At 41.4% G+C, this 12490-nt stretch overlaps 1 protein-coding gene across 1 annotated transcript in view; it reads left to right on the top strand.

The window, feature by feature from the left end:
• ALDH7A1 (aldehyde dehydrogenase 7 family member A1) overlaps positions 1 to 5107 on the top strand; it is a 37543-nt gene extending 32436 nt beyond the window's left edge. Inside the window, exons 17-18 of the mRNA XM_027547009.1 lie at positions 1103 to 1178; positions 2700 to 5107. Coding sequence (XP_027402810.1) covers positions 1103 to 1178; positions 2700 to 2754 — 131 coding nt within the window. The 3' untranslated portion in view covers positions 2755 to 5107. The remainder of the gene's footprint in view (positions 1 to 1102; positions 1179 to 2699) is intronic.
• Positions 5108 to 12490: the final 7383 nt, after the last annotated feature.

Genomic DNA, 12490 nt, shown 5'->3' with positions numbered 1-12490 from the left:
TTGAGAAGGAAAACCGGTATTAAACATAAAACTACATTGTTTGCCCAGTGAGACCATATGGGGAGCTGGTTAGCCTGTAAATTTCCAGATGCTAGCGGCATTGTAAACAGATCTGCTGTGTATTTTCTGCACAGATTGTAACTTTTCTCAGACTTTGAAGTTATATCTTACTTGTCTTCTGGTTTCCATTACTGTAGCTGAAAAGCCCAATCCACTTTGATTTCTGATCTTTCCCCTCATTTCAAAAGTTTGGGGTCTATTACTTACGTCTGATGTTCTGAAATTCTTCAGTAATATGCCTCAGTGGAGATCTTGGTAAGATTCTTGTTGCACAGTCAGTGGGCTAGTAATTGGCCTTAGTATTGGAACTCACAAGTTTCAGTTGTGGAAAGCTTTTGATAGTTTTATTTTGTTTTGGTGGTGTTTTTTTCCCTTTGATTTTTTTTTTTTCTGTTTTAATTTCTAGAACTCCTATTATTTGAATGTTATCTCTTGAAGAATTATCTAATTTTTTTTCCCTTTATCTATATCATAAGTCTTTTTGAGAGATTTCTTCAAACTTTTCTTCTAATCCTTCTCTCAAGTTTTTTCTCCTCTGCTCTTACCAAAAAACAATATTAAGTGTACTTTGATAGCATACTTTTAAATGTAGCCTTTTCTTGTTTTGTGGAATCATTATCTTTTTATAATATCTTTAAAAATATTAATATAACATTTAAGCATTTTATTATTATAAGATTAGTTTATGTATATTTTAGAAAATTATATAGAGATAAGCATAAATGGGAAAATAAATTATATTTCCCTTGTCGAGAGGTTTCTACTCTTAACACCTTGGTCTAATGGTAAGGTATTTTTTAAGGTTCCTTCTGCTGCTTGATATTTCTATTTTTTGTTAATTCCTTTAACTTTATTTTTCATAGTAGTTCCCTTTTTTGTGTTTGTTTTGGTCTCTTTTATTTATTTGTTTGCAGAGGAGCTACTGTGGCCAAAGGTAAGGTAACTGGTCAGGTAGCTCTGGTCCCCTGGTGTCTTCATTTCCATGATGCTGAGTAGGAGCCCACACAGGCGCTGCTCATGAGCTGTTTGTGTACTTCTCTAGGAGGAGAGAAGCACACTGGCGGTGGCAGGGAGTCAGGCAGTGATGCCTGGAAGCAGTACATGAGAAGATCTACTTGGTAAGAGAAGGCTTTGGGGAAGCGGTTTGGCCTTACAGCCTCTGGAACATGCTTTACACATTTCTGCTTCCTGCTCTGTGTTCGTGTAATTTCTCTTGATTTTGTGTTTCTAACATTCCACAGCTCTCCCCTCCCAGATCATCCACTTGGTACTGTTATTTTCCTAACTGTCCTCAGCTAGTGCCCAGCGCCTGACTGTGAAACCAGTGGTTTCTGTCTAGGGACAGGACCATAGCAAGACACTTGAGGTCATCCCGCAGGATAAAGCGGAAGAGGCTGTCCTTTTGAGTTTTTTCCCTGGGTGTGGTTAACCTACCCCCGCAATCTACCAGGGTAGAAGGACATGGAGGTGGGCGGGCTGCCTGCAGGCCTGGCTAGTGAGTGGGGGATATCCTGCTCTCTGGGAATAGCGAGCATGAACCTTGAAAGTAGAACAGCACAAGGGTAGCCGGTGAGGGAACCTGTTGCTGGGAGATTTTGATTAGGAGTTTTTACTTGTTTTCTATTTTCCCTCCCCTTTAACTAGAAATCGCTCCATCCAAGTGCAATAAGGTGGTATGTGAGGTGAGGCCCGTGTGGTGTTAGGTGTTAAAGGAGCACAGGTGGGGAACCGGGACACTGTTGGTCTCATTTACTGTTTCTCACTGGCTCTAGAACTTCAGAAGGAGGTGGTGGGGGGTTCTCCAGCAACTTCATGTAGGTCAGGAATTTTTTTTCCCCCTCCAGCTTTACTGAGGTATATAATTGAGAAAATCGCAATATATTTAAAATGTATAACATGATGATTTACGTATGCATACATTGTGAAAAGAGTACCACAGTCAGGTTAGCGCATTCTTAGCCTCACATCATTGTGTGTGTGTGCACACACATGCATGCATGCTTAAGATCTACTCTTAGCAAATTTTTGAATGTATGTCAGGAGTTTCTGAGGTGCTTTGGCTATGGCTTGTTTAGTCTCAGACATACGCATGCTCTTTGTCTGATTCCCTTTTGTTGAAGACAGTCTTGTTCCCTTTATTTGTCTTGTGTACTTGGGATCTAGGGGACCAAGCATGTATTAATAGCTGCGGCCTTTTTGGAACCCATTTAATGGGGACGCTCTGTGTCAGGAGTAAAGCCAGATGGCTAAAAGGGAACCTTTTATTTTCCAAATTAGTATAGTTCTTATCTCTATCAAATGTGAATCCCTGTGTTTTTCCTGCTAATTCACTGCACGTTATTGAGAGACATAAAGAAGATGAAGTTATAGTCTCCATATTCTTTACACCCTGAAAACCACGACTAACAGATAATGCTGTGTCTTTTCAGACTTTTGTGTTTCTCCTTTTTTTTTTCTTTTATAAAACTGGATCTATACTAACTTTTTTGTATACTAATTTTTTTCACCATCTTATAACTTGAACATTTGGCCTTGTTGACATATTGCAGATCGGCTACATTTTTTTCGTGACATAAAATTTCCTCTATTACGTGTGTACTATTCTTCATTTAATTTTGTTCATTTTTTACCCCCCGTAGTACCATCAACTACAGTAAGGACCTTCCTCTGGCCCAAGGAATCAAGTTTCAGTAAAAAGTGCTTTAAATTGACATTTCAAGTCTTTCACACATTGTTACAACTCTTTCTTCTGAGGAAGACAAAGAAAATGAGTATTTGCCTTGAATAAATGTATCATTTTGAATATGACGGTGGCTAATCCCTTATGCGTCTGAGGCCTAAATCAGGAGACTCTCTTTAAAAAATAAAAGTTTTCATGACGTCATCTCAAGTAATAAAAAGTAGAGTAGGTGAATTTTTATGTTACTAGGAGTTACTGATTTTTTAAATTTAGGATTATTTTTATAATTTAGAAAAAATAATAGTACATGTCATGGTGGGAATTTGGAAAAAATCAGAACATAATAGAGAAGAAAATAGAAGTCTTGTCAGTAGATGCAGGAACATCTCCTAAGCAAATAAAGAAATCAGAGGCGAGCTTGATTCAGGTCACCCTCACAGCCTGGAAAGGGTGTGATTGAAGAGAGTGTCCGTTGTTTATGGAGGACCAGAGCACAGTTACTTGTGGATCGACTTGGCGTTTAAGATGACTGAGGGCGTTCATCACCATCACAGCTTCTCTCGCTCAGGATCACCTGTGTCATCACAGAAGAAATTTGTGAGACAGACGGAGACTTGCCCCTGCCCCACCTAGAACCTGCACCTCTGGATGACTGGGCTTCTATGCAAAACACCTCTGGATTTCTTAGGCAACCTCAGACCCTCCTTTTTAGCCATTAGGCTTCTGTGATTGCCTTTAGGTTTGTTCTTAGAGAATACCGAGTGTGTAGCAGCGTATGTTTGCAGTGACCTCGGCGTAGTTCACCTTCTCTTTGCTGAGCATCTGCCTCCTTCTCTTGAGAATCTGCCCAGGAGCCCCTGGAGTGGTTCAGCCAAGGGCCCTGCCAAGCGCACACTGGCTCCTGCAGTTCCATCTTCCTGGCAGCCTTCGCTCCCCTAATGGGTAGCAGCTACCCAGCACCTTGACTCCTGCCAGACTGGACTGGGCAGAAGCCTTGGAAGAAGATGACGTTTGTACAGGACCTGATGTGTCAGGATGTATTGGAGAGATTTAGACAATGGGCAAAGAGTTTGGGGCTGAGTTATGACAGAGAAGCAAGCAAATGAAAAGACCAACCAATTTAAAATTTGTCAGGGAAGGAATGGTATTCATAGCATGTTCTATGGCCCAGCTGTGACTAGTGTTCACCTAAGTAAAGCTGTGGTCAACCTTGAATATTAAGCCAAACATGGTGATAAACCTTTTTAGAGCATGTTGGCAGGAGTTCAGGGTATGAGAGTAGGTTAGAAAGGCAGGCAGTTATGTTCTGTGGTGGAGAATCAATAATGTCTAAAATTACAAAACAGGAAATACCAACATAGGCTTATAAAGATAGGAAATTCTGAAAAAATCTTTGCTTCAGGAGAAGGTAAATTGGTTGAGGGGGAGGGACACGAAGAAGGAGACGTTACTGTTTTCCATAACAGGTCTTACAGAGCTGTTTGTGTCTTTAAATCAAGAGGATGTATAACTTTGATTAAAAATTAAAGCCAATGAAAAAGAAAATGATCTTGGAGAATCAGGTGCTTGAAATCCTCCACTTCTTGATCCCGTTTCCACCACCCCCACTCCCTAGCACACATACCCGCACACTGTTTCCCATTTTTTTCCTGAACCAGGGATTCCTTTTAAACATCTCATGAAATGATTGTGCCGAAAGCCAAGTTTTCTTCCATGTTTTGAAGTTCAGAATAGACTAAATCACCTTGTATTGATATATACATACTTTTTAATACAAGCTGATGCTTGAGAAAATTACTCTCTTTGAGCATTTGTTTTTTTTTTTTTTTTTTAAAAAAAACCTCACCATGGTTTTTCTTTGTAAGTTACAGTGCTAGGTCTTGTAGCCCTGTCTATAGAATATAATCCAAAGAAAATAAAACACTATTTTAAAACATTTTTAGGAACCATGTAGTAACTGGTTGTTTTCATTTTGTGAAATTATATGAGATTAATAGTAATTGAAGTATTTTTTATACCCAGTTTTTTTCCAAGCATTTTATTTTTTAATGAGTATTCTGAAACACAAGCTGTGTTAGTGTTTTAATTAAAAAATTTTTACATTTATAATTTCTCTCTAATCAGGTATTTAAGGAGGTTCTCCATCTTCCTGTGTATCTCCTGAAGCCATGCCATGCTATAGCCAATTTGAAATAATAATCTGCAATACACTGGTGAGAGGGGTACCAACAGCTCTAATCTTAGGTTATAAAAGTCAAATTAAACTGACTCCAGAAGTTTTCTCTGAAACTAATTCAGTTTTCTACATCTTTCTAGCAACAAGGACATTTTTTGCTGTGACATTTATTAAAAATTTTTGCCTTTAAATGGCCCTCTTTGTTTTATTACTGGTTTAATAAAAGTTACTTATAATAGCCATAGAAGTTAAAATGTACATCTGTATGCATTATTTCTGGCCATGTGATTTAAGGTGCTGGGAGTCCAGGTCCTAGTCCTGTGCTGCTGGATGCTGGTTACACTGAATCCCCTTGTGACTGACCCTCCCTGAGTGTTGTAACCATACTGTGAGAGTTCCACCTCCACAGTGGACCTGAGCAGCTGTGGTTAGCATTTCTACTCTACAGGACAGTAACAATTATAAAGATTTTTAAAAAATATTACAAAGTAACATGCTGCTGCTGCTGCTGCTGCTAAGTCACTTCAGTCATGTCCGACTCTGTGCGACCCCATAGACAGCAGCCCACCAGGCTCCCCCGTCCCTGGGATTCTCCAGGCAAGAACACTGGAGTGGGTTGCTGTTTCCTTCTCCAATGCATGAAAGTGAAAAGTGAAAGTGAAGTTGCTCAGTCGTGTCTGACTCCTAGTGACCCCATGGACTGCAGCCCACGAGGCCCCTCCTCCGTCCATGGGATTTTCCAGGCAAGAGTACTGGAGTGGGTTGCCATTGGCTTCTCCCACAAAGTAACATAGTGCCTGTCAATGGTAAGAGCTCAGTAAATGTTTATTAGGGTGTGTTCTGTATTTTGCACTTGAAAAAAAATTTTTTTAATGTGTTTTCCTGAAAGAAATTTAGAAGCATTGGGTTTTGAAAAGTGAAATTCTTTGAAATGTTTACTGGAATCACAAATTTATAAGTAGGAAAGAACCATTTATAATACTCATTTTAAAAACCTAGGTATACGGTATCTGTTGAATTCAAATATTTATCATTCATAGCAAAATTTATTCCTATATAATTTACGATTTTAGTTGTCAGTTGGATTTTTCCTCTTTCCTTATGTGTAAATTTTTGCAGAGGCAGTTTTCTTCCCTGGGTAGATTAGGTGTGAAAATAGGAGGACAGATTCAGTAACTCCTCAGCGTTTGCAATTTGTTGGTCTTTTCACTGGCAATTCTAGGGTTTTCTATTAGAGAATTCTGGCCAAGGATCAAGTACTATCAAATAGCCTTCACGGTGTTGCCCTGCAGGTGGCGCTGTTGATCAGAGCAAGCGCCTCAGTGTGGCAGGGGAGTGATTCGTTCCGACTTTTAGGTATCCAGGAAGTCGCCATGGAAAAGGTTTTTCGTTAAACTCAATGTGCTAAACTTAAGGTTGGGCTTTTCTGAGCTGCTTTTCATTCCAGCACCGTTGGTTACTTCCCTACCTCCATCTGATAACTACACAGATCATCTTTGCTGCAGTTGAGTATTGTGCTTAGGTAAAACATAAGGCCCGAAGTGTCAGAGGAAAAACAATGGCTATAATCACAGAATAGTGTCTTTTACATTAAAAAAAAATATTACTTTTCTTCCTTCCCCTGCTCCCCGTAGTGAGCATATATGTGAGTTTACTCCATTTTTAACAACTCCAGGGGACACTGTGTTTTACTTAAACTGTGATCCAGGCACTTTTCAAAGCACTTAAATATAAACCCATTTAATTCTCAACAGTTCCACAAATTAGGTATTATGATCCTCATTTTACTGATGAGGTACAGAGAGGGGGTAAGCAACATTCCCCAGGTCTCACTGCTGATAAATGATGGGACTAAAATTTCCACCCAAGCATTTTGGCCCCAGAGTTAGTGTCTGGTGACAGGAGTTGCAGCCCCTGAAACTGGAGCTCTAGTAATGCCTCCTTCCCTGCCTGTTTCTCAATCGCTAATCTTTTTTCTTTTGTAATGTTCTTATTTTTTATATAATCATGAACTTAAAAATAGAAGTAACTTTTCCCCCTGTAAACCGTGAGAGTGTGTTGTTGACCTGATTCCACATCAGCTCCAAGTACTTCAGCATTTATTTCCCACAAACTACATTTTACTATGTAACCATATACAATTGATACGTTACTAATACTCTGATTCCACTCATCCTTTCCTTTGAGCCAGTTGAGTCTTTTATAGCAAAGGGAGTCATGTCATACATACTTAGTTTCCTTTAGTCTCTTCTTGACTTTTACGGCCTGGATACTTTGGAAACTGCAGACCACTTCCTTTGTAGGGTGACCTTCAACTTCAGGTTGTGCACTTTAGCAGTTCCAATTGCAGAAATGATGCCATGTTCCCCTAACTGCGTCCCATGAGATGGTGCATGATTGCGTTTTGTCTTATTACTCATATGACCATTGATACCTTGACCAGAGTGGTGTCTACTAGCTTTTTTCATTGTGAACTATTTCTCCTTTGTAAATTAATGTCCTCCGTGGGGAGGTACTTTGAAACTACCTGTGTGTTCAGTTCGCCCTCAAACTTTCTTTTATCCACTTAGTTGTCGCATCTATTTTCCTATTTTATACAGTGAGTTATAATCCATTTGTTTTATTACCTCTTTGGATGCTCACAGTGTACCTTGATGTTCCTGATTTGGCCAGCAGAGTTCCCGTCGAGCTGACGTTTGTGGTTTTTGAGTGTGTCCTTGTTCTTTGGGCACTTGCTAGCTTTTTGAAACAAGATGTCCCAGGTTGTTCTTGTAATTAACTTACTCCAGTTCTGGTACCAGCCATTTCTCCCAGGAGCTCTGATTCCTTTTAGTCAAGAACCATATTTAGGGCAATTCCCTTGGTGGTCCAGTGGTTAGGACTCTGTGTTTCTACTGCAGCAGGCATAGGTTTGAACCCTGGTTAAGGAACTAGAATTTTATATGCCATGAAGCACAGCCAAAAAAAGAGAGTCATTTGGAAGCCAAAATCTGGTGTAGGTATGACTAGTGACATGAAGATATCACTGCTGCTAGATCCTTACAGAGGATAGAGCTGGGAAATACACGTACAACCGACTGTTGAATGAGTTTGAACTGCACTGGTCCACGGAGACATTACTTTGCAGACAAAGGTCTGTCTAGTCGACATAAGCTATGGTTTTTTCAGTAGTCATGTATGGATGTGAGATTTGGACCATAAAGCTGAATGCCGAAGAAATGATGCTTTTGAACTGTGGTATTGAAGACTTGAGAGTCCCTTGGACTGCAAGGAGATCAAACCAGTCAATCCTAAGGGAAATCAACCCTGGATATTTATTGAAAGTGCTGAGGCTGAAGCTGAAACTCCAATGCTTTGGCTACCTGTTGCGAAAAACTGACTCATTAGAAAAGACCCTGATGCTAGGAAAGCCTGAAGGCAGGGGGAGAAGGGGATAACAGGATGAAATGGTTGGATGGCATCACTGACTCAGTGGACATGAGTTTGGGCAAGCTCCAGGAGTTGGTGATGGACAGGGAAGCCTTGTGTGCTGCAGTCCATACAGTCGCAAAAGAGTTGGACACAATTGAGTAATTGAACTGGTCCACTTACGCTCAGATGTTTTTCAACAGAATTACAGTATTACACAGTTGTATGTTGGTTGAATCTGCAGGATCAGGACCTCATATACAGCAGGCCAACTTTAAGTTATATGTATATTTTTGACTGCAGAGGGTTAGTGCTCTAATGCGTTGTTCAAGGGTCAACTGTATACACAAGTACCTCTGTCTTCTGAATCTATCTGCTTACACTGAGAGCTAGGAGTTCACATCAAAACTTCCATATCCAACCCAACATCACAGTTCATTTTAGTTCTTTATCTTTTGGTATTTGCAACTCTGATAGTAAGAAACTGCCTCTCATTACCCCTGATGTATTTTTCACTGGAATAGCCAATCTCCCATCTTTCTGAGGACACTTCCCTCACCTACTTGTGGTTTTGAGGGTGCTGGTCTCATCTCCTGCGTGGATTTCTTTCTCAGCCCACTCAGGCATCCTATACATAGCTGTCCCCAAATGGGGACAGTCTTCCACCTGCCTAGTGGTGTTAGGACTGAACTGCTCTGGAAGAAATAAAGTAGACAAAGAATAGATTTTAGCTCCTGTAACATACTACAAAGAATGAAGGCTCAACAAGGTAGTTTCTGTGACCTTTCCTGAAATGTTGAGTCCTGAGTCAGTTAAAATGATGCTGTCCCTCACCCTGCCTGCTCTTCTGGGAGCTGAGATGCCTGGGGCTTCAGCTAGATGTATAGGTGGCACAGGTCTGGGAGGTGGAGCATCTGTGTCTTCAGCTCAGTTCTGCTTCTAAGAACCTGAATGTTCTTAGAGGAGTAATTTGACCTATCTGTGCCCTAGCTCTCTCATCTATAAAATGAATAGGCTGGGCCATGTGGAGACCGTGGGCCAAAATTGGCTAAGTGCTTGATTTATATTTGGGTGTTAGCCTTCAGAAAAGAATTCAAATTTAAATTTCTTTGGAAGGAGGCTGTGCATGCCAGTTAGCCACAGGTGGGCCACAGCTCAGATGATCTTTCCAAGTTTCACACATTTCCTTCCAGCCGAAAGGTTCTGAGGTTTAGGCCCTGGTGAATCAAGCCTACCCCAGTCTGACCCTTCTCGGCTAAAGGCAGTATTTATACCAAGAAGAATGAAGACAGCTTATAGACTTTCAGTCAAGGCCCATATTCAGGATATGATTTTAGCTTCTCTTTCAGAGACTGCAAAGAATGAAAGCTCAACAAGGTAATATCTCTTTCCTACTTAACAGTCCAGATGTAGGTAGTCCAGGGTGAACTGGTGACCTCCTGGTGTCTGGGCCTGAAGCTTCTGATTGTTCTGCCTGATGAAAGATGACTCATCGCTACCACATACTTGGGTAGGGGAGGGCACTCTTCCACTTCAGGGTGTGACCAGGAAGTTGCAGATGTCAGTTGCAACATGTCACATCACGTGGCAGAACTTAGTCACATAGCATATACAGCCGAATGGGAGGTTGAGAAACAAACCTTAATTTTTGGCAGCTGTGTACTCAGACACAACTTGGGTGTTCTGTTGAGAGAGGACAAAATGATTATTGGGGGAAAATTAGCAACTTCTACCAGAGTGTTTGTTAAAAATACTCCCTTCTGCCCACTTTGGGGAATGTCTTCTCACATGTCATTTTACTTCCTTGGGCTCTGATGATCAGCCAATTAAGAATTCATTTAGATTCTGCTATGATTACTTAGGGCTATTCGTCATGACCCTTCATAAAAAATAGAAGTCATCAGCTTCCAAAAGCAGCCAGTCAGGGAAATTTTAGAGGTGGTTAGAACAGAATGGGAGGTGGAAGAGATAAGTTTCGACAAATGGGATAGTTGGAGGTAGAGTTGACAAAGTCAGGAAATCCTGTAGAGAGCCAATAGCCAAGTGGAAAGTGGGTACCTGGAGAAGTCAGTGCTGGTTTAAGAGAAGTGGGAAAACAGAGAGAGGCTGAGAACCAGATGCGAGCTTCCTCTGCATTTTCTGGTGTGGCTCAGTGGATTTCTAATCTTTTGTATCAGGGCTGTCAGAAGGGCAGGATTCCATTCTCAACTTAAACCACATCTCTTCTGAGGCCCCTGTCGTCCTCGGTAAAATGGGCATAATCTTCCTCCAATACTTCTTTTCCCAGCACTATTGTAAAATACAAGTGTGATGTCAGATGTTAGAACTTTTTGGATAAAGTGTAATAGATGCATGGTGATGCTGGAAGAAGCGCTGAGCTCCCTGTATTCTGTGTGGAGCTGGTCTGGGCCAGCCCAGGGGCAGTGATTTAGTTAAGAGAAGCTCAGAGATCTGGACTGATGGGGGTCACCTCTGATTCAAAGGTCATTCCTTTGATAAATGGTCTGGGAGAGACCACACAATGTGGAGGTTAACCCCTATTTGACAGGTCCAGACCTAGGCTGTCGCATAGACACATCTGGAAAGGAGTGGGGAGGATGGCATGGTCTCGTGTATGGTCAGAAAGATGCTCCTTAGGCGGGGCTACTCCTGTTGTGGTGGGATTGCCAGTGCTTTCTCTGATGAGCTCAGAGTCCCTTTAAGGAAGTCTTAAAATAAGACTCTTGAGAGGAACCCAAGAACCATGACTGGAACTGGTTTGATCTTGGATTGCAGTGAGCCACATGGCATAGCACTGAATCTCTCCTTTTGAGCTGGTGAACTCATATTCAAATTGTTTGGCTTTCAGCTGTGAAAAAATCTGAGTGAAAAGAGACATTTTCTCCAGTTTAGGGATTGAGTTTGCAATTAAAATGAGGACATTCAGCTGTGAGCCAGGAAATGCTCTTTGCTCATAATCTCAAACAGCCTGTGAGAGGAGTCCTCATGAGAAGACTATGAGAGCGTCTTTTCCTGTGTTCTTTTTAGGAGACGAGATGACACGTGGCCTTGTCTTTTCTGGGGATAACAAGAGGGGACAGTGTCTCAGGGATGCATCTTGTTTTATTTTGAATTGCAACGTGGAGAATGGAATGTCAGTTTTATATTACTTCCCTCAGTTATTCATTTTAAAAAATGTAACAAACTGTGGTAAGAATAACAAAGATGATTCATTGAAGGTTTTTCTTTCTTTTCTTGACTTAGTGATCTGCCCTAACTTAAAAGAATTCTGCATAATCATTGCAGTGTTTCCTGGTGTTTTAAATCCAGACTCTAGCTACCCAAAACAGAGTGATCAAATGATTTTAACCTCTTGAAATTGAAAGAACCTCTGAGGAAAAAGTACCAGGAAACTTTCTACAGCTTAGGGCTGTAGACTCTGTAGGAATGACTCAGTGAACTTTTTATTCTCGTAGTTTGCCCTGCACAAGGAGTCAGAAAAAGAGAAGATGAATTCTCACCTCTGCCTACGTCTGCAGTCTGCCTTAGCTGCCTAGTAAGTGGCAGATCATTCCAGCATCTCCTATGAACACAGGTAAGCTGAGTCTGCGTTCCCCATTGTATTTTTTGACCTCTGCACATATAACAAGGACTTTCTCAGGACCACACTCCCTCCTTTGTTCCTTGAGGGATTTCATTTTATTCTTGCTCACGAAAGCAGAGAGCTAGCTGCTGCTGGTATCCCCCCGCCTCCCTCCCAGCCCTCTCAGAGATTCCGCACCACCGAGGGCCCCCTCCCTCCCAGGTCGAGATGTCACAGTCTACTTGCCGCTCTGGCTAAGTGGCTGAAGTCACGACATCCCCCCAGTCTCCGATCTTTATGAAGAACCTAGTCGGTGTGCTGCCCTCGTTCTCCCCCAGCAGGATTCATCTCCGTAAAGTGCATCCTCTGAAAAAGGGAAAAGCCCAATTGTTCCCTCTGTGTTGCCCAAATGACTTGAAAGGCTTGGATTTTTCATAGCTTCCAGAAACAAAGAGGCTTTTTTTAACTAGATGACCGATTTCCTCCAGCAAAGTCTCCCTGGCTGACCTTTGTTTACGGTTAAGCAGCATTGTGCTGGCCGCTCTGTGGCTCCAAGTCAATCACTACAGGAAATTCGCTTTAGGGCTGTTATTGAACTTTCAAG

The sequence above is a fragment of the Bos indicus x Bos taurus genome, chromosome 7 (genome assembly GCF_003369695.1).
Source record: "Bos indicus x Bos taurus breed Angus x Brahman F1 hybrid chromosome 7, Bos_hybrid_MaternalHap_v2.0, whole genome shotgun sequence".
Taxonomy (NCBI): domain Eukaryota; kingdom Metazoa; phylum Chordata; class Mammalia; order Artiodactyla; family Bovidae; genus Bos; species Bos indicus x Bos taurus.
This window is presented reverse-complemented; position numbering and strand designations above follow the sequence as displayed.